General features: G+C 55.0%; 1 protein-coding gene and 2 long non-coding RNA genes across 3 annotated transcripts; all 3 read left to right on the plus strand.

The window, feature by feature from the left end:
- The first annotated feature begins 838 nt into the window (after nucleotides 1-838).
- Nucleotides 839-2,023, plus strand: LOC131573999 (uncharacterized). Its single transcript, XR_009276334.1, has 4 exons — nucleotides 839-930; nucleotides 997-1,029; nucleotides 1,119-1,231; nucleotides 1,977-2,023. It is a non-coding gene; the product is annotated as an uncharacterized LOC131573999 (long non-coding RNA).
- Nucleotides 1,422-1,970, plus strand: LOC131574000 (uncharacterized). Its single transcript, XR_009276335.1, has 3 exons — nucleotides 1,422-1,647; nucleotides 1,725-1,751; nucleotides 1,865-1,970. It is a non-coding gene; the product is annotated as an uncharacterized LOC131574000 (long non-coding RNA).
- A 7,477-nt stretch (nucleotides 2,024-9,500) lies between the features above and the next one.
- Nucleotides 9,501-21,537, plus strand: LOC131573995 (kallikrein-14-like). The gene is made up of 10 exons (XM_058828355.1): nucleotides 9,501-9,601; nucleotides 11,686-11,723; nucleotides 13,508-13,591; nucleotides 13,624-13,681; nucleotides 14,069-14,327; nucleotides 14,823-15,077; nucleotides 15,686-15,774; nucleotides 17,597-17,729; nucleotides 19,904-20,074; nucleotides 21,221-21,537. Exons 3-9 carry the CDS (start codon nucleotides 13,532-13,534, stop codon nucleotides 20,058-20,060), a joined length of 1,011 nt encoding a protein of 336 aa, XP_058684338.1. The 5' UTR covers nucleotides 9,501-9,601; nucleotides 11,686-11,723; nucleotides 13,508-13,531; the 3' UTR covers nucleotides 20,061-20,074; nucleotides 21,221-21,537.
- The last annotated feature ends 581 nt before the right edge of the window (nucleotides 21,538-22,118 follow it).

Here is a 22,118-nt window from a genome sequence, read left to right on the forward strand (position 1 = left end):
TCTGGTTTGGGGTTCGGGGGTTACCGGTTTGTACTGGGAGAGACTGGGAGTAAACTGGGAATAAACTGGGAGTAAACTGGGAGTAACTGGGATGAACTGGGAGGGGTTAAAAGGGGGTTTGGGGGTTACTGGTTTGTACTGGTTTGTACTGGTTTGGGGTTCAGGGGTTACTGGTTTGTACTGGGAGGGACTGGGAGTAAACTGGGAGTAAACTGGAAGTAAACTGGGAGTAAACTGGGATGAGCTGGGATGAACTGGGATTGAACTGGGAGGGGTTAAAAGGGGGTTTGGGGGTTACTGGTTTATACTGGTTTTATACTGGTTTATACCGGTTTGGGGGTGGGGGGTTACTGGTTTGTACTGGGAGGGGTTTGGGGGTTACTGGGAGTAAACTGGGAGTAAACTGGGAGTAAACTGGGATGAACTGGGATGAACTGGGATGAACTGGGAGGGGTTAAAAGGGGGTTTGGGGTTACTGGTTTATACTGGTTTATACTGGTTTGGGGTTCAGGGTTACTGGTTTGTACTGGGAGGGGTTTGGGGGTTACTGGGAGTAAACTGGAAGTAAACTGGGAGTAAACTGGGAGTAACTGGGAGTAACTGGGATGAACTGGGAGGGGTTAAAAGGGGGTTTGGGGTTACTGGTTTATACTGGTTTATACTGGTTTGGGGTTCAGGGTTACTGGGAATAAACTGGGAGTAAACTGGGATGAACTGGGATGAACTGGATGAACTGGGAGGGAAAAGGAGGAGTAAGGGCTGAGTAAAAGGTGAGTAAAAGGTGAGTAAGGGGTGAGGTAAACTGGGAGTAACTGGGAGTAAACTGGGATGAACTGGGAGTAAACTGGGAGGAAACTGGGATTAAACTGGGAGGGAAAATGGGGAGTAAGGGCTGAGTAACAGGTGAGTAAAGGGGGAGTAAGGGGTGAGGTAAACTGGGAGTAACTGGGAGTAAACTGGATGAACTGGGAGGAAAAACGGGGAGTAAGGGCTGAGTAAAGGCTGAGTAAAATGTGAGTAAGGGGTGAGGTAAACTGGGAGTAGCTGGGAGTAAACTGGGATGAACTGGGAGGGAAAACGGGGAGTAAGGGCTGAGTAAAGGGGGAGTAAAGGGGGAGTAAGGGGTGAGGTAAACTGGGAGTAACTGGGAGTAAACTGGGATTAAACTGGGAGGGAAAACGGGGGAGTAAAGGCTGAGTAAAAGGTGAGTAAAGGGTGAGTAAGGGGTGAGGTAAACTGGGAGTAACTGGGAGGAAACTGGGAGGAAACTGGGATGAACTGGGAGGAAAAACAGGGAGTAAGGGCTGAGTAAAAGGTGAGTAAGGGGTGAGGTAAACTGGGAGTAACCGGGAGTAACTGGAGTAAACTGGGATTAAACTGGGAGGGAAAACGGGGAGTAAAGGCTGAGTAAAAGGTGAGTAAAAGGTGAGTAAGGGGTGAGGTAAACTGGGAGTAACTGGGAGTAAACTGGGATGAACTGGGAGTAAACTGGGAGGAAACTGGGATTAAACTGGGAGGGAAAATGGGGAGTAAGGGCTGAGTAACAGGTGAGTAAAGGGGGAGTAAGGGGTGAGGTAAACTGGGAGTAAACTGGGATGAACTGGGATGAACTGGGAGGGAAAACGGGGAGTAAGGGCTGAGTAACAGGTGAGTAAAGGGTGAGTAAAGGGGGAGTAAAGGGTGAGTAAAGGGGGAGTAAACTGGGAGTAAAGGCTGAGTAAAAGGTGAGTAAGGGGTGAGGTAAACTGGGAGTAAACTGGGATGAGCTGGGAGGAAAAACAGGGAGTAAGGGCTGAGTAAAAGGTGAGTAAAGGGGGAGTAAAGGGTGAGTAAGGGGGTGAGGTAAACTGGGAGTAACTGGGAGGAAACTGGGAGGAAACTGGGATTAAACTGGGAGGGAAAAGTGGGAGTAAAGGCTGAGTAAAGGCTGAGTAAAGGGTGAGTAAAGGGGGAGTAAAGGGGGAGTAAAGGGGGAGTAAACTGGGAGTAAACTGGGAGTAAGGGCTGAGTAACCCGGGGTGGGGGGAGGGGCAAATCCGGGTCTTTCTCTGGGGTTTGGGGGTGGGGGGAGGGGCGGGATTGGCTCATTCTGGGGGTGGGGGAGGGGCGGGATTGGCTCAATTCGAGGGGTGGGGGAGGGGCGGGATTGGTTCAGTTTGGGGGTGGGGGAGGGGCGGGATTGGTTCAGTTTGGGGGTGGGGGAGGGGGCGGGATTGGCTCAATCCGGGGGGGAGGGGAGGGGCGGGATTGGCTCAGTTTGGGGGTGGGGGAGGGGCGGGATTGGCTCAATTCGAGGGGTGGGGGAGGGGCCAAATTCGAGTCCTTTTTTAGGGTGGGGGAGGGGCGGTTTTGGCTCCTTTTTAAGGGTGGGGGAGGGGCGGGATTGGCTCAATCTGGGGGTGGGGGAGGGGCCAAATTCGACTCCTTTTCTTTGGGGTGGGGGAGGGGCAAACCCGAGCCCCCTCTCCCCCCACCCCCCCGGCCCCTCCCCCACCCTCAGCCTCCCCTCCCCCACTTCCCCACCCACCACAGCCCCTCCCCCACCCTCCCAACCCCTCCCCCACCATCCCCAGCCCCTCCCCCACCCTCCCAACCCCTCCCCCACCCCCACAGCCCCTCCCTCACCCTCCCAACCCCTCCCCCCCACCCTCCCAGCCCCTCCCCCACGCCCAACCGCCCCTCCCCCACCCTCCCAGCTCCTCCCCCACCCACCACAGCCCCTCCCCCACTCCCCACAGCCCCCTCCCCCACCCTCACAGCCCCTCCCCCACCCCCCACAGCCCCTCCCCCACTCCCCACAGCCCCTCCCCCACCCTCACAGCCCCTCCCTCACCCCCTACCGCCCCTCCCCCACCAGCCCCAGCCCCTCCCCCACCCTCCCAACCCCTCCCCCACGCCCCACAGCCCCTCCCCCACCCCCAACCGCCCCTCCCCCACCCTCAGCCTCCCCTCCCAACCCCTCCCCCACTCCCCACAGCCCCTCCCCCACCCCATTGGCCCCTCCCCCAACCGCCACAGCCCCTCCCCCATCGGCCCCTCCCCCACCCGCCCCTCCCCCCGCAGGTGTCGCAGGCGCTGCTCGGGACCCTCCAGGTGGCGCTCGGGGGGTCCCTCCTGGGGGCCCTCGGGGACCCCCTGGGGGCGCAACTGGGGGCACCCCTGGGGGGAGGGGCCGGGGTGAGGAACTGGGATGGACTGGGAGGGACTGGGAGGGACTGGGAGGGGATTGGGAGGGAACTGGGAGGGACTGGGATGGACTGGGAGGAACTGGGAGGGACTGGGATGGACTGGGAGGAACTGGGAGGGAACTGGGATGAACTGGGAGGGATTGGGAGGGGATTGGGAGGAACTGGGAGGGGACTGGGAGGGACTGGGATGAACTGGGAGGGACTGGGAGGGACTGGGAGGGGATTGGGAGGAACTTGGAGGGGACTGGGAGGGGAATGGGGGGGACTGGGACAGACTGGGGTAAACTGGGAGGGGATTGGGATGGACTGGGAGGGGATTGGGAGGGACTGGGATGAACTGGGACAAACTGGGATGGACTGGGGGGAACTGGGAGGGAACTGGGAGGGACTGGGAGGGAACTGGGAGGAACTGGGATCAAACTGGGAGGGAACTGGGAGGAACTGGGATCAAACTGGGAGGGAACTGGGAGGGACTGGGATGGACTGGGTGGAACTGGGAGGGACTGGGAGGGGATCGGGACAAACTGGGAGGAACTGGGAGGGGACTGGGAGGGAACTGGGAGGGAACTGGGATGAACTGGGACAAACTGGGAGGGTACTGGGCCGAACTGGTTTGAACTGGTTTGAACTGGGACTGTCCCAATCCAGCTGCTGGCGGGGGGGGCGGCGCTGGCGGCGATGGCCAAAGGACCCTCGGCCGGACGGGTGAGACCAGGGGGGACATCGGGGACATTTGGGGACATTTTGGGACATTTTGGGGACATTTTGGGGACATTTGGGGCCATTTTGGGGCCATTTGGGGACATTTTGGGGACATTTGGGGACATTTGGGGACATTTGGGGACATTTTGGGACATTTGGGGACATTTTGGGGACATTTGGGGACATTTTGGGGACATTTGGGGCCATTTTGGGGACATTTGGGGACATTTGGGGACATTTGGGGCCATTTTGGGGCCATTTTGGGGACATTTGGGGACATTTGGGGCCATTTTGGGGCCATTTTGGGGACATTTGGGGACATTTGGGGACATTTGGGGCCATTTGGGGTCATTTGGGGACATTTTGGGGACATTTGGGGACATTTTGGGACATTTGGGGACATTTTGGGACATTTTGGGGACATTTGGGGACATTTTGGGGACATTTGGGGTCATTTTGGGGACATTTTGGGGACATTTTGGGGACATTTGGGGACATTTTGGGGACATTTTGGGACATTTTGGGGACATTTGGGGCCATTTGGGGCCATTTGGGGACATTTTGGGGACATTTGGGGCCATTTGGGGACATTTTGAGGAACATTTGGGGACATTTTGGGGACATTTGGGGACATTTGGGGACATTTGGGGACATTTTGGGGACATTTGGGGCCATTTTGGGGACATTTGGGGACATTTGGGGACATTTGGGGCCATTTTGGGGCCATTTTGGGGACATTTGGGGACATTTGGGGACATTTGGGGCCATTTTGGGGCCATTTTGGGGACATTTGGGGACATTTGGGGACATTTGGGGCCATTTGGGGTCATTTGGGGACATTTTGGGGACATTTGGGGACATTTTGGGACATTTGGGGACATTTTGGGACATTTTGGGGACATTTGGGGACATTTTGGGGACATTTGGGGTCATTTTGGGGACATTTTGGGGACATTTTGGGGACATTTGGGGACATTTTGGGGACATTTTGGGACATTTTGGGGACATTTGGGGACATTTGGGGCCATTTGGGGCCATTTGGGGACATTTGGGGACATTTTGGGGACATTTGGGGCCATTTTGGGACATTTTGAGGAACATTTGGGGACATTTGGGGACATTTGGGGACATTTTGGGGTCACTCGGGTCACTCAGGGGTCACTCAGGGGTCACTCAGGGTCACTCAGGGGTCACTCAGGGGTCACTCAGGGGTCATTGGGGTCACTCAGAGGTCATTGGGGTCACTCAGGGTCACTCAGGGGTCACTCAGGGGTCACTCAGGGGTCATTGGGGTCACTCAGATGTCATTGAGGTCACTCTGGGTCACTCAGGGTCACTCAGGGGTCACTCAGGGGTCACTCAGGGGTCACTCAGGGGTCACTCAGGGTCACTCAGAGGTCATTGGGGTCACTCAGGGGTCACTCAGGGGTCACTCAGGGGTCACTCCGGCCGCAGGCTCGCGCCGCGCTGGCGCTGGACATCGTGGCCGCCATCTTGTCCTTCCTGGCCCTGGGGGTGCAGGGGCTGCTCCTCCCCCCACAGCTGCCCCTGGTGCTACGGCCTGAGCCCGGCCGGGCAGGTGAGCGGTCACTGCTGGTCACTACTGGGCTGTACTGGGCTGTACTGGTCGGTCTGGGTCGGTCTGGGTTGGTCTGGGTCAGTACTGGTCAGTCGGGGTCATTACTGGTCTGTACTGGTCTGTACTGGTCACTGCTGGTCACTACTGGTCATTACTGGTCTGTACTGGTCTGTACTGGTCAGTCTGGGTCGGTCTGGGTCAGTAATGGTCAGTACTGGTCTGTACTGGTCACTACTGGTCTGTACTGGTCAGCCTGGGTCGGTCTGGATCAGTCTGGGTCAGTACTGGTCACTACTGGTCACTACTGGTCTGTACTGGTCAGTCTGGGTCGGCCTGGGTCAGTCCTGGTCTGTACTGGTCACTACTGGTCACTACTGGTCTGTACTGGTCAGTCTGGGTCGGTCTGGGTCAGTAATGGTCAGTCGGGGTCAGTACTGGTCTGTACTGGTCTGTACTGGTCACTACTGGTCTGTATTGGTCTGTACTGGTCAGTCTGGGTCAGTCTGGGTCAGTCTGGGTCAGTCTGGGTCACTACTGGTCACTACTGGTCTGTACTGGTCAGCCTGGGTCGGCCTGGGTCAGTACTGGTCAGTCGGGGTCAGTACTGGTCTGTACTGGTCTGTACTGGTCTGTATTGGTCTGTACTGGTCAGTACTGGTCACTACTGGTCTGTACTGGTCACTACTGGTCTGTACTGGTCTGTACTGGTCACTACTGGTCACTTTGCGTCATTTTGGGTCATTTTTGGGTCATTTTTGGTCATTTTTGGGTCAATTTTTGGGTCAATTTTGGGTCATTTTTGGGGTCATTTTGGGTCAATTTTGGGTCAATTTTGGATCATTTTTTTACCAATTTGGGGTCATTTTTGGGTCATTTTTGGATCAATTTTGGATCAATTTTGGGTTGATTTTGGATCAATTTTGGGTCATTTTGGGTCATTTTGGGTCATTTTGGGTCAATTTTGGGTCAATTTTGAGTCAATTTTGGGTTGATTTTGGATCGATTTTGGGTCATTTTTGGGTCAATTTTTTTATCAATTTTGGGTCAATTTTGGGTCATTTTTGGGTCAATTTTGGGTCAATTTTTGGTTGATTTTGGATCAATTTTTGATCAATTTTGGGGTCATTTTGGGGTCAATTTTGAGCCAATTTTGGGTCATTTTTTTACCAATTTGGGGTCATTTTTGGGTCATTTTTGGGTCAATTTTGGATCAATTTTGGGTTGATTTTGGATCAATTTTTGATCAATTTTGGGTCATTTTGGGGTCAATTTTGGGTCGATTTTGGGTCATTCTGGGGTCATTTTTTTAAATCACTTTTCCCGCCATTTTGTGCCAATTTCCCGGGATTTTCCCCCATTTCCTCCTCCTCCTCCAGGGGGCGCTGTTGGGCACTCAGGTGCTGCTGATGACGTCATCGCTGGCCGGAGCAATCCTGGCTGTGATTGGCTGCGTGGCGGCCACCAGGGCGCGCCCGGGGGCGGAGCCAATGGTGAGTGACAGCAAAGGGGGCGTGGCTTATACGGCTCTCACTTCCTTATATGGGCAAAGGGGCGTGGCCTGGAGGCATCAATGGGCGTGGCTTATACGGCTCTCACTTCCTTATATGGTCATGGGGGCGTGGCTTATACAGCTCTCACTTCCTTATATGGGCAAAGGGGCGTGGCCTGGAGCCATCAATGGGGGCGTGGCTTATGCGGCTCGAGCTTCCTTATATGGACAAAGGGGCGTGGCCTGGAGGCACCAATGGGGGCGTGGCTTATGCGGCTCTCGCTTCCTTATATGGGCAAAGGGGCGTGGCCTGGAGCCACCAATGGGGGCGTGGCTTATATGGCTCTTGCTTCCTTATATGGTCATGGGGGCGTGGCTTGGAGCCATCAATGGGGGTGTGGCTTATGCAGCTCTTGCTTCCTTATATGGTCATGGGGGCGTGGCCTGGAGGCACCAATGGGGGCGTGGCTTATACAGCTCTCGCTTCCTTATATGGGCAAAGGGGCGTGGCCTGGAGACATCAATGGGGCGTGGCTTATGCAGCTCTCACTTCCTTATATGGTCATGGGGGCGTGGCCTGGAGGCACCAATGGGGGCGTGGCTTATGCGGCTCTCGCTTCCTTATATGGGCAAAGGGGCGTGGCCTGGAAACATCAATGGGGGCGTGGCTTATGCAGATATTGCTTCCTTATATGGGCATGGGGGCGTGGCCTGGAGCTATCAATGGGGCGTGGCTTATGCGGTTCTCGCTTCCTTATATGGTCATGGGGGCGTGGCCTGGAGGCATCAATGGGGGCGTGGCTTATACAGCTCTTGCTTCCTTATATGGTCATGGGGGCGTGGCTTGGAGACATCAATGGGCGTGGCTTATGTGGCTCTTGCTTCCTTATATGGGCAAAGGGGTGTGGCCTGGAGCCATCAATGGGGGCGTGGCTTATGCAGCTCTTGCTTCCTTATATGGGCAAAGGGGCGTGGCCTGGAGCCATCAATGGGCGTGGCTTATGTGGCTCTCACTTCCTTATATGGGCAAAGGGGCGTGGCCTGGAGCCACCAATGGGGGCGTGGCTTATACGGCTCTCGCTTCCTTATATGGTCATGGGGGCGTGGCCTGGAGCCATCAATGGGCGTGGCTTATACGGCTCTCACTTCCTTATATGGGCAAAGGGGCGTGGCCTGGCGGCATCAATGGGGGCGTGGCTTATGCAGATCCTGCTTCCTTATATGGGCAAAGGGGCGTGGCCTGGAGCCACCAATGGGGGGCGTGGCTTATGCGGCTCTTGCTTCCTTATATGGTCAAGGGGGCGTGGCTTATGCAGCTCTCACTTCCTTATATGGTCATGGGGGCGTGGCTTATCCGGCTCTCACTTCCTTATATGGGCAAAGGGGGCGTGGCCTGGAGCCATCAATGGGGGCGTGGCTTATACAGCTCTCACTTCCTTATATGGGCAAAGGGGCGTGGCCTGGAGCCATCAATGGGGCGTGGCTTATGTGGCTCTTGCTTCCTTATATGGTCATGGGGGCGTGGCCTGGAGACATCAATGGGGCGTGGCTTATGCGGCTCTTGCTTCCTTATATGGTCATGGGGGCGTGGCTTGGAGCCACCATTGGGGGCGTGGCTTATGTGGCTCTCGCTTCCTTATATGGGCAAAGGGGCGTGGCCTGGAGGCATCAATGGGGCGTGGCTTATACAGCTCTCACTTCCTTATATGGGCAAAGGGGCGTGGCTCGGAGACATCAATGGGGGCGTGGCTTATACGGCTCAAGTTTCCTTATATGGGCAAAGGGGCGTGGCTTATACAGCTCTTGCTTCCTTATATGGTCATGGGGGCGTGGCCTGGAGCCATCAATGGGGGCGTGGCTTATGTGGCTCTCGCTTCCTTATATGGGCAAAGGGGCGTGGCTTGGAGCCCTCAATGGGGGCGTGGCTTATACAGCTCTTGCTTCCTTATATGGTAATGGGGGCGTGGCTTGGAGACATCAATGGGGGCGTGGCTTATGCAGATCTTGCTTCCTTATATGGGCAAAGGGGCGTGGCCTGGAGGCACCAATGGGGGCGTGGCTTATACAGATATTGCTTCCTTATATGGGCAAAGGGGCGTGGCCTGGAGACATCAATGGGCGTGGCTTATGCGGTTCTTGCTTCCTTATATGGGCAAAGGGGCGTGGCCTGGAGGCCTCAATGGGGGTGTGGCTTATGCGGCTCTTGCTTCCTTATATGGGCAAGGGGGCGTGGCTTGGAGACATCAATGGGGCGTGGCTTATACGGCTCTTGCTTCCTTATATGGGCAAAGGGGCGTGGCCTGGAGCCATCAATGGGGGCGTGGCTTATGCAGCTCTTGCTTCCTTATATGGGCAAAGGGGCGTGGCCTGGAGGCACCAATGGGGGCGTGGCTTATGCGGCTCTCGCTTCCTTATATGGTCATGGGGGCGTGGCTTATATGGCTCTCACTTCCTTATATGGTCATGGGGGCGTGGCCTGCCCTGACCACGCCCCTTTCCCCTCCCCCACAGCCCGTGGTGATTTATCAGACAGCTCTGCCCGCCCAGGGGGCGGGGCCAGACGAGGCCACGCCCCCCGAGACAAAATAAAGACCAATCACAGCTGAGCGTGGATTCGGAGCGTCTGATTGGCTAGGGAAGGGGGTGACGTCATGGGAGGGGAAAGGGCGGGAAAAAAGGGCGGGAAAATGGGGGAAAAAAGGCGGGAAAATGGGAAAAATTGGGGGGAAATGGGGAAAAATGGGGGAAATGGGGAAAAATGGGAAAAATTGGAGAAAAATGGGGAAAATTTGGGGAAAAATGGGGAAAATTGGGGAAAAATTGGGGAAAAATGTGGGAAAATTGGGGAAAAATTGGAAAAATTGGGGCAAAATGGAAAAAATGGGGAAAAATGGGAAAAACGGGGGGAAAATGGGAAAAATTTGGGAAAAATGGTAAAAATTGGGTGAAAATGGGAGAAATTGGGGAAAATGGGGGAAAAATTGGAAAAAATTGGGGAAAAATTGGGGGGAAATGGGAAAAATTGGGAAAAAGGGGGAGAAAATGGGGAAAAATTGGGGAAAAATGGGAAAAATTGGAGAAAAACAGGAAAAATTGGGGGGAAAAGGGGGGAAATGGGAAAAAAGGGGGAAAATTGGGAAAAATTGGGGGAAAATGGGAGAAATAGGAGAAAAATGGGAAATATTGGGGAGAAATGGGGAAAATTGGGGGGAAATTGGGGAAAACGAGTCAGGAAGAGGAAAAAATGTGGAAAAAATGGGAAAATGAGGGGGAAAATGTGGAAAAAGGGAAATTTAGTGAAAAACCAGCCCGAAATGGGGGGAAAATGGGGGGGAAGAGGAAGAAATGGGTGGAAAAGGGGAAAAATTGGGAAAATCAGGGAGGAATGAGGGGAAAATGGGGAAAATTGGGGAGGAAAGGGGTGGGAAGGGGAAAAATTGAGGGAAAATGAGGGAAAAATGGGAAAAATGAGGGAAAAATGGGAAAAAATGATCCAAAAGTGGGGAAAATGAGGGAAAAATGGGGAAAATCTGATGGAAAAGGGAAAAATGGGATGGAAAGGGGGAAAAATGGGGAGAAAAGGGGGGAAAATGGGAAAAGTGAGGCCAAACTGGGCCAAACTGGGCCAAACTGGGCCAGAGCGGGGCGGGAGCGGCTGAGTCAGAGCGTCCCGGGATTAACGAGATCCGGGGAAACTGAGGCAGGAGCCGCCCCTCCCCCAGGCCGGGCGAGGCCACAAAAAGGAGGAGGAAGAGGAGGGGGGGGGGACAGAGGCGACAGCGGGGACCAGGATGGGACAGAGGTGAGGAAAAATGGGGGAAAAACGGGGGGAAATGGGAAAAAATGGGGGGAAATGGGGAAAAATGGGGAAAAAATGGGGGAAAAATGGGTGGGAATGGGAAAAAATGGTGGGAAATGGGGGAAAATGGGATAAAAATGGGTGGGAATGAGAAAAAATGGGGAAAAATGGGGGGAAATGGGAAAAAATGGGGGAAAATGGGGAAAAATGGGGGGAAATGGGGAAAATGGGAAAAATGGGGGGAAAATGGGGGGAAAATGGGGGGAAATGGGGGAAAAAGGGATAAAATGGGGAAAAATGGGGGGAAATGGGGAAAAATGGGGGGAAAATGAAGAAAAATGGGCAAAATGGGAAAAATGGGGGGAAATTGGGAGAAATGGGGAAAAAATGGGGAAAAAATGGGGGGAAATGGCAATAAATGGGGAAAAATGGGGAAAAATGGGGATAAAATGGGGGGAAATGGAAAAAACTGGGGGGAAATGGGGAAAAATGGGGGAAAATGGGGAATGAATGTGGGGAAATTGGGAAAAATGGGGAATAAATGGGGAAAACTGGGGGGAAAATGGGGAAAATGGGAAAAAACGGGGGGAAATGGGAATAAATGGGGGGGAAAGGGGAAAAATGAGGAAAAATGGGCGAAAATGGGGAAAAATGGGGGGAAAATGGGGGGAAAGGGGGAAAATGGGGAAAAAATGGGGAAAATTGTGGGGAAATGGGAAAAATGGGGGGAAAATGGGGGGAAAATTGGGGAAAAATGGGGGGAAATGGGGAAAAATGGGGAAAAATTGGGGAAAATGGGGAAAAAATGGGGGAAATGGGGAAAAAATGGGGAAAAATGGGGAAAAAAAGGAGGGAAAAGGGGGAAATGGGGGGAGGGGCAGTGGTGTCACCCGTGTCCCCTCCCGTGTCCCCTCCCGTGTCCCCTCAGGGCTGTGGAGCTGCTGCTGCTGCTGCTGCTGCTCTCAGGTACCTGGGGACACTTGGGGACATCTGGGGACACCTGGGGACACCTGGGGACACCTGGGGATACCTGGGGATACCTTGGGGACATCTGGGGGACACCTGGGGACACCTGGGGACACTTGGGGACATTTGGGGACACACCTGGGGACATTGGGGACATTTGGGGACACTTGGGGACATCTGGGGATACCTGGGGGACATCTGGGGACACCTGGGGACACACCTGGGGACATCTGGGGGACATCTGGGGAACACCTTGGGGACATCTGGGGGACACCTGGGGACACCTGGGGACATCTGGGGGACATCTGGGGATACCTGGGGACACCTGGGGACACCTGGGGATACCTGGGGACACCTGGGGGACACCTGGGGACACCTGGGGATACCTGGGGACACCTGGGGATACCTGGGGACACCTGGGGGACACCTTGGGGACACCTGGGGATACCTTGGGGACACCTTGGGGACACCTGGGGGACACCTGGGGTCACAGAGACGCACTCAGGGTGGCCCAGGGGACACTCTGGGTGGCATTGTCCCCATGGAGGTGCCACCCTTGTCCCCATAAAGGTGCCACACCTGGTGGCATTGTCCCCATAAAGGTGCCACCCTTGTGACAATGGAGGTGCCACCCCTGTCCCCATAAAGGTGCCACACCTGGTGGCATTGTCCCCATGGAGGTGCCACCCTTGTCCTTGTGAAAGTGCCACACCTGTTGTCCCTGTGAGGTGCCACCCCTGTCCCCAAGGAGGTGACACACCTGGTGGCCCATGGGACACTCCCAGTGGCACTGTCCCCATGGAGGTGCCACCACTGTCCCCATAAATGTTCCACACCTGTCCCCATGGAGGTGCCACCCTTGTCCCCAGGAGGTGCCACACCTGGTGGCATTGTCCCCATGGAGGTGCCACCCCTGTCCCCATAAAGGTGCCACCCTTGTCCCCAGGAGGTGCCACCCCTGTCCCCAAGGAGGTGACACACCTGGTGGCCCAGGGGACGCTCCCAGTGGCACTGTCCTCATGGAGGTGCCACACCTGGTGGCATTGTCCCCATAAAGGTGCCACCACCCCTGTCCCCACAGAGGTGCCACACCTGGTGGCATTGTCCTCGTGAAAGTGCCACACCTGTTGTCCCTGTGAGGTGCCACCCTTGTCCCCATGGAGGTGACACACCTGGTGGCCCAGGGAACACTCCCAGTGGCACTGTCCTCATGGAGGTGCCACCACTGTCCCCATAAAGGTGCCACACCCGGTGGCCCAGGGGACACTCCCAGTGGCACTGTCCTCATGGAGGTGCCACCCTTGTCCCCATGTCCCCATAAATGTTCTACACCTGTCCCCATGGAGGTGCCACCCTTGTCCCCATAAAGGTGACACACCTGGTGGCCCAGGGAACACTCCCAGTGGCATTGTCCTCATGGAGGTGCCACCACTGCTGTCCCCATGTCCCCATAAATGTTCCACACCTGTCCCCATAAAGGTGCCACCCTTGTCCCCAGAAGGTGCCACCACCCCTGTCCCCATGGAGGTGACACACCCGGTGGCCCAGGGGACACTCCCAGTGGCACTGTCCCAATGGAGGTGCCACCACCGATGTCCCCGTGTCCCCACGGAGGTGCCACCACTGTCCCCATGGAGGTGCCACCACCGCTGTCCCCGTGTCCCCATGGAGGTGCCACCACCGCTGTCCCTCTGTCCCCACGGAGGTGCCACCCACTGTCCCTATGGAGGTGCCACCACTGTCCCCACGGAGGTGCCACCACCGCTGTCCCCGTGTCCCCTCAGGTGCCACCGTGCCCGACTCTCTGCATGTCCCCCGGGCCAGCGGCCTCGCGGGGACGCCGCGGGTGTCACCTGCGTCCCCAAGAGGTGACACACCTGGTGGCACTGTCCCTATGGAGGTGACACACCTGGTGGCACTGTCCCCATGGAGGTGCCACCACCCTTGTCCCCATGGAGGTGACACACCTGGTGGGCCCAGGGGACACTCCCCAGTGGCGTTGTCCTCATGGAGGTGCCACCACTGCTGTCCCCGTGTCCCCACGGAGGTGCCACCACTGTCCCCAAGAGGTGCCACCACCGCTGTCCCCACGGAGGTGCCACCACCGCTGTCCCCGTGTCCCCATGGAGGTGCCACCACTGCTGTCCCCGTTCCCCCACGGAGGTGCCACCACTGTCCCCACGAGGTGCCACCACTGCTCTCCCCCAGTGTCCCCACGGAGGGTGCCACCACCGCTGTCCCCGTGTCCCCTCAGGTGCCACCACCGCTGTCCCCATGTCCCCACGGAGGTGCCACCACTGTCCCCATGGAGGTGCCACCACCGCTGTCCCCGTGTCCCCACGGAGGTGCCACCACCGCTGTCCCCGTGTCCCCTCAGGTGCCACCGTGCCCGACTCTCCGCCGTGTCCCCCCGGGCCAGCGGCCTCGCGGGGACGCCGCGGGTGTCACCTGCGTCCCCGAGGGTGACGAGGACAGGATCATCGGGGGGTACCCCTGTGTCCCCATGTCCCAACCCTGGCAGGTGCTGCTCTACGGCTCCCTGCGCTGCGGCGGCGTCCTGGTGCGGCCACAGTGGGTGCTGACCGCTGCCCACTGCAACCAGAGGTGACATTGGGGACACCTTGGGGACATGGGACACCTTGGGGACATCCCTGGGGTCAGGGGACATCCCTGGGGTCAGGGGGACAGGGGACAGGGGACATCCCTGCGCTGTGGCGGCGTCCTGGTGCGGCCACAGTGGGTGCTGACCGCTGCCCACTGCAACCAGAGGTGACACTGGGGACATCCTGGGGACACCTTGGGGACATCCCTGGGGTGGGGGACAGTGGGGACAGCCTTAGGGGACAATCGTGTGACCCCTCCCCAACATCCCCAATGTCTCCACCCCTCCCCAATGTCCCCAAAGTCCCCAAATCCCCTCAATGTCCCCAAATGTCCCCAATGTCCCAAACGTCCCCAAACCCCCCAATGTCTCCAAATCCCCCCAATGTCCCCAACACCCCCGAACTGCTCAATGTCCCCAACTGTCCCCCGCTGTCCCCAAACCCCTCAATGTCCCCAAAGCCCCGAATGTCCCCAACTGTCCCCCGCTGTCCCCAGGGGTATCCGCGTCCGTCTGGGCGAGGATGACCTCCGTCGTCGCGAGGGGACGGAGCAGGAGCGGCGAGTGACGCTGGCCCTGTCCCACCCCCGCTTCAACCCGGCCACGCTGGACGCTGACCTGGCCCTGCTGAAACTGGACCGGCCGGCACAGATCGGCCGCAGCGTCCGGCCACTGGCCCTGCCCCGAGCCTGCGGCCGGCCCGGAGAGTCCTGCCTGCTGTCCGGCTTGGGGGACGGTCACCACGCCGCAGGGTGAGGGAGAAATGGGGGAAAAGTGGGGAAAATGGGAAAAATTGGCGGAAAACAAAAAAAAAATGGGGAAAATCGGCTGAGAAATGGGGAAAAAATGGGGAAGAAAGGGTTAAAAATGGGGAAAAATTGGGCAAAAAATTGGGGGAAAAAATGGGGAAGAAAGGGTTAAAAGTGGGGGGAAATTGGGGGAAAAATTGGGAGAGAATTGGGGAAGAAAGGGTTAAAATGGGGAAATAATGGGGAAGAAAGGGTTAAAAATGGGGGATTTTGGGGGGAAAATGGGGGGGAAATTGGGGGAAAATTGGGGGAAAAATGGGGAAGAAAGGGTTAAAAAATGGGGAAAAAATTGGGGAAAAATTGGGGGAAAATTGGGGAAAAATTGGGGGGAAAATGGGGAAAAAATTGGGGAAGAAAGGGTTAAAAATGGGGAAAAAATGGAGGAAAAATGGGAGAAAAATGGGGAAAAATTTGGGATGAAAGGTTTAAAAATGGGGGAAAATTTGGGGAAAAATTGGGGGAAAATGAGGAAAAAATTGGGGAAAATGGGGAAAAAAATGGGGGGAAAATGGGGGAAATGGGTAAAAATGGGGTGAAATTGGGCTGGGATTTGTCCGGCCACTGGCCCTGCCCCGAGGCTGCGGCCGGCCCGGAGAGTCCTGCCTGCTGTCCGGCTGGGGGACGGTCACCACGCCACAGGGTGAGGGGAGAAATGGGGGGAAAAATGGGAAAATGGGGAAAAAAAAAAAAAATGGGAAAATTGGGGGAAAAATGGGAAAAAATGGGAAAAAATGGGGAAGAAAGGGTTAAAAATGGGGAAAAATGGGGAGGAAAAGGTTAAAAATGGGGGGAAAGTGGGGAAGAAAGGGTTAAAAATGGAGAAAAAATGGGGAAAAATTTGGGATGAAAGAGTTAAAAATGGGGGAAAATTTGGGGAAAAAATTGGGGGAAAATGAGGAAAAAATTGGGGGAAAATGGGGAAGAAAGGGTTAAAAATGGGGGAAAAATGGGGAAGAAAGGGGTTAAAAATGGGGAAAAATTGGGGAGGAAAGGGTTAAAAATGGGGAAAAAATGGGGAAGAATGAGTTAAAAATGGGGAAAAAATGGGAAGAAAGGGTTAAAAATGGGGGGATTTTGGGGGGAAAATGGGGGGAAATTGGGGGAAAAATGGGGAAGAAAGGGTTAAAAAATGGGGAAAAATTGGGCAAAAAATTGGGGGAAAAATGGGGAAGAAAGGGTTAAAAGTGGGGGGAAATTGGGGGAAAAATTGGGAGAAAATTGGGAAGAAAGGGTTAAAAATGGGGAAAATTGGGGAAAAATTGGGGAAAATTGGGGGAAAAATGGGCAAAAGATGGGGAAGAAAAGGTTAAAAATGGGGAAAAAATGGGGAAAAATTGGGGGGAAAATGGGGGAAAATTGGGGAAGAAAGGATTAAAAATGGGGGAAAAATGAGGGAAAAATGGGGAAAAATGGGGGGGAAAAATGGGGGGAAAAATGGGGAAGAAAGGGTTAAAAATGGGGAAAAAATGGGGAAAAATTGGGGGAAAAATGGGGAAAAAACTGGGAAGAAAGGGTTAAAAATGGGGAAAAAATTGGGGAAGAAAGGGTTAAAATGGGGAAAAAATGGGGAAGAAAGGGTTAAAAATGGGAAAAAATTGGGGAAAAATGGGGGAAAATGGGGAAAAATTGGAGGGAAAATGGGGAAGAAAGGGTTAAAAATGGGGAAAAATTGGGGAAAAATTGGGGGGAAAATGGGGAAAAAATTGGGGAAGAAAGGGTTAAAAATGGGGGAAAATTGGGGGAAAAATTGGGAAGAAAGGGTTAAAAATGAGGAAAAATGAGGGGAAAAATGGGGGAAAATCGGGGAAAAATGAGAAAAAATTGGGCAAAACATGGAGGAAAATGAGGAAAAAAATGGGAAAATTTGGGCAAAAAATTGGGGGAAAATTGGGGAAAAAATGGGAAAAATGGGTAAAAATGGGGTGAAATTGGGCTGGGATTTGGGCGGAATGGTCAAAAATTGAGGGAAAAATCCAGAGTAACCGCTGAGTAACCTCTGAGTAACCCCTGAGTAACCCCTGAGTAACCTCTGAGTAGCACCCAGAGCACCCCAGGGTGGTCCTGGGGGTGTCCCCACCCCCCTGACCCTTCCCTGACCCCTCTTACCCCCTGCAACCCATGAGTAACCTATGAGTAACCCATGAGTAACCCCTGAGTAGCGCCCAGAGCACCCCAGGGTGGTCCTGGGGGTGTCCCCATCCCCTGACCCTTCCCTGACCCCTCCTGACCCCCTGCAACCCCTGAGTAACCTATGAGTAACCCCTGAGTAACCTCTGAGTAGCACCCAGAGCACCCCAGGGTGGTCCTGGGGGTGTCCCCACCCCCCTGACCCTTCCCTGAGCCCTCCTGACCCCCTGCAACCCATGAGTAACCTATGAGTAACCCATGAGTAACCTGTGAGTAACCTATGAGTAACCTGTGAGTAACCCCTGAGTAACCTGTGAGTAACGGTGACCCCTCAGTGACGCTCCCGAGCCGCCTGATCTGCGCCTACGTGCAGCTGCTGTCGGACGCGGCGTGTCGCCGGGCGTACCCGCGGCGCATCACGCCCAGCATGTTCTGCGCCGGCGTCAGCAACCAGCGCATCGACTCGTGCCAGTGAGACCCCCAAATCACCCAGGAAATGCCCCAAAATCACCCAAAATTCACCCAAAAAACTGTCCTGAAATTACCCAAAATTCACCCAGAAACTGCCCCAAAATCACCCAAAAACTGCCCAAAAAACTGTCCTGAAATTACCCAAAATTCACCCAGAAACTGCCCTAAAATTAACAAAAAAACTGTCCTGAAATTACATAGAAACTGCCCCAAAATCACCCAAAATTCACCCAGAAACTGCCCAAAATCACCCAAAATTCACCCAGAAACTGCCCTGAAATTAACAAAAAAACTGCCCCAAAATCACCCAAAATTCACCCAGAAACTGCCTTGAAATTACCCAGAAACTGCCCCAAAATCACCCAAACTGCCCCAAAATCACCCAAAAACTGCCCCAAAATCACCCAAAAACTGCCCAAAAAACTGCCCTGAAATCACCCAAAATTCACCCAGAAACTGCCCTGAAATTACCCAGAAACTGCCCCGAAATCACCCAAAAACTGCCCAAAAAACTGCCCCAAAATCACCCAGAATTCACCCAGAAACTGCCCTGAAATTACCCAGAAAATGCCCCAAAATCACCCAAAAACTGCCCAAAAAACTGCCCTGGATTTACCCAGAAACTGCCCCAAAATCACCCAAAAACTGCCCAAAAAACTGTCCTGAAATTACCCAAAATTCACCCAGAAACTGCCCTGAAATTACCCAGAAAATGCCCCAAAATCACCCAAAAACTGCCCAAAAAACTGTCCTGAAATTACCCAGAAACTGCCCCAAAATCACCCAAAATCTGCCCAAAAAACTGTCCTGAAATTACCCAAAATTCACCCAGAAACTGCCCAGAATTCACCCAGAAACTGCCCCAAAATCACCCAAAAACTGCCCAAAAAACTGTCCTGAAATTACCCAAAATTCACCCAGAAACTGCCCTGAAATTACCCAAAAACCTGTCCTGGAATCACCCAAAAACTGCCCCAAATTCACCCAAAACTTGCCCTGAAATTAACAAAAAAACTGTCCTGAAATCACCCAGAAAATGCCCCAAATTCACCCAAAATTCACCCAGAAACTGCCCTGAAATTACCCAAAAACTGCCCCAAAATCACCCAAAAACTGCCCAAAAAACTGTCCTGAAATTACCCAAAAACTGTCCCAAAATCACCCCAAATTCACCCAGAAACTGCCCCAAAATCACCCAAAAACTGCCCAAAAAACTGTCCTGAAATTACCCAGAAACTGCCCCAAAATCACCCAAAAACCTGTCCTGAAATTACCCAGAAACTGCCCCAAAATCACCCAAAATTCACCCAGAAACTGCCCAGAATTCACCCAGAAAATGCCCCAAAATCACCCAAAATGTGCCCAAAATCCACCCAAATCCACCACTCGTGACCCCTGAGTGACCTTTGACCCCTGAGTGACCCCTGAGTGACCCTGAGTGACCCCAATGACCCCTGAGTGACCCTGAGTGACCCCTGAGTGACCCCTGAGTGACCTTTGACCCCTGAGTGACCCTGAGTGACCCCTGAGTGACCCGAGTGACCTCAATGACCCCTGAGTGACCTTTGACCCCTGAGTGACCCTGAGTGACCCCTGAGTGACCCTGAGTGACCCTTGAGTGACCCTGAGTGACCCCAATGACCCCTGAGTGACTTTTGACCCCTGAGTGACCTCAATGACCCCTGAGTGACCCCTGAGTGACCTCAATGACCCCTGAGTGACCCCAATGACCCCTGAGTGACCCCTGACCCCTGAGTGACCCCTGAGTGACCTTTGACCCCTGAGTGACCCGAGTGACCCTGAATGACCCCTGAGTGACCCCTGAGTGACCCAAGTGACCCCAATGACCCCTGAGTGACCTCAATGACCCGAGTGACCCCTGAGTGACCCTGAGTGACCCCTGAATGACCCCTGAGCAACCCCAATGACCCCTGAGTGACCCCTGAGTGACCTTTGACCCCTGAGTGACCCCAATGATCCCTGAGTGACCTCAATGACCCCTGAGTGACCCTGAGTGGCCCCAATGACCTGAGTGACCCCTGAGTGACCCCTGGGTGACCCTGAGTGACCCCAATGACCCCTGAGTGACCCCTGAGTGACCCTGAGTGACCCCAATGACCCCTGAGTGACCCCCGGTTGACCTCTGACCCCTGAGTGACCCCTGTGTGTCCCCAGGGTGACTCCGGGGGTCCCCTGTCCTGCAATGGGACCCTGCAGGGCATCGTGTCCTGGGGGCTCCAGACCTGCGCCCTGCCCGGCCACCCCGGCGTCTACACCAGGGTCTGCAGCTTCACCTCCTGGATCCTGGACACCATGGACCGCAACTAGGGGACACCTCGGGGACACCTTGGGGACACCTCGGGGACACCTTGGGGACATGGGGACACCTTGGGGACATCATGGGGACATCGTGGAGACATCACAAAAACATCACAGGGACACCTCGGGGACGTGGGGACATCAGGAACATCAGAGGAACATCAGAGGAACATCAGAGGAACATCACAGGAACATTGGGGACACCTCGGGGACACCTTGGGGACATCATGGGGACATCACAGGGTCACACCAGGGTCTGCAGCTTCACCTCCTGGATCCTGGACACCATGGACCGCAACTAGGGGACACCTCGGGGACACCTCGGGGACACCTCGGGGACATCGTGGGGACATCGTGGACACATCACAAAAACATCACAGGGACAGCTCGGGGATGTGGGGACATCAGGAACATCAGAGGAACATCAGAGGAACATCACAGGAACATGGGGACATCTTGGGGACACCTTGGGGACATGGGGACACCATGGGGACATCGTGGAGACATCACAAGAACATCACAGGGACACCTCGGGGACGTGGGGACATCAGGAACATCAGAGGAACATCAGAGGAACATCAGAGGAACATCACAGGAACATTGGGGACACCTCGGGGACACCTTGGGGACATCATGGGGACATCACAGGGTCACACCAGGGTCTGCAGCTTCACCTCCTGGATCCTGGACACCATGGACCGCAACTAGGGGACACCTCGGGGACACCTCGGGGACACCTCGGGGACATCGTGGGGACATCGTGGACACATCACAAAAACATCACAGGGACAGCTCGGGGATGTGGGGACATCAGGAACATCAGAGGAACATCAGAGGAACATCACAGGAACATGGGGACATCTTGGGGACACCTTGGGGACATGGGGACACCTTGGGGACACCATGGGGACATCACAAGAACATCACAGGGACACCTCGGGGATGTGGGGACATCAGGAACATCAGAGGAACATCTCAGGAACATCAGAGGAACATGGGGACACCTCAGGGACATCAGGGACACCATGGGGACATCATGGGGACATCGTGGAGACACCACAAAAACATCACAGGGACAGCTCGGGGATGTGGGGACAGCAGGAACATCAGAGGAACATCAGAGGAACATCAGAGGAACATCTCAGGAACATCACAGGAACATCACAGGAACATGGGGACACCTCGGGGACACCTCGGGGACATCAGGAACACCTTGGGGACATCATGGAGACACCACAAAAACATCACAGGGACACCTCGGGGACATGGGGACAGCAGGAACATCAGAGGAACATCAGAGGAACATCAGAGGAACATCAGAGGAACATCTCAGGAACATCACAGGAACATGGGGACACCTCGAGGACACCTTGGGGACATCGGGGACACCTTGGGGACATCGTGGAGACACCACAAAAACATCACAGGGACACCTCGGGGACGTGGGGACATCAGGAACATCAGAGGAACATCAGAGGAACATCAGAGGAACATTGGGGACACCATGGGGACATCACAGGAACATCACAGGAACATTGGGGACACCTCGGGGACACCTTGGGGACATCATGGGGACATCACAGGGTCACACCAGGGTCTGCAGCTTCACCTCCTGGATCCTGGACACCATGGACCGCAACTAGGGGACACCTCGGGGACATCGGGGACACCTCGGGGACACCTCGGGGACATCTTGGGGACACCTCGGGGACACCTTGGGGACATGGGGACACCTTGGGGACACCATGGGGACATCACAAGAACATCACAGGGACACCTCGGGGACGTGGGGACATCAGGAACATCAGAGGAACATCTCAGGAACATCACAGGAACATTGGGGGCACCTTGGGGACATCACAGGAACATCACGGGAACATTGGGGACACCTCGGGGACACCTTGGGGACATCATGGGGACATCACAGGGTCACACCAGGGTCTGCAGCTTCACCTCCTGGATCCTGGACACCATGGACCGCAACTAGGGGACACCTCGGGGACATCGGGGACACCTCGGGGACACCTTGGGGACATGGGGACACCTTGGGGACATCGTGGAGACACC

The sequence above is a fragment of the Poecile atricapillus genome (genome assembly GCF_030490865.1).
Source record: "Poecile atricapillus isolate bPoeAtr1 chromosome 32 unlocalized genomic scaffold, bPoeAtr1.hap1 SUPER_32_unloc_2, whole genome shotgun sequence".
NCBI classification, from domain to species: Eukaryota; Metazoa; Chordata; class Aves; order Passeriformes; family Paridae; genus Poecile; species Poecile atricapillus.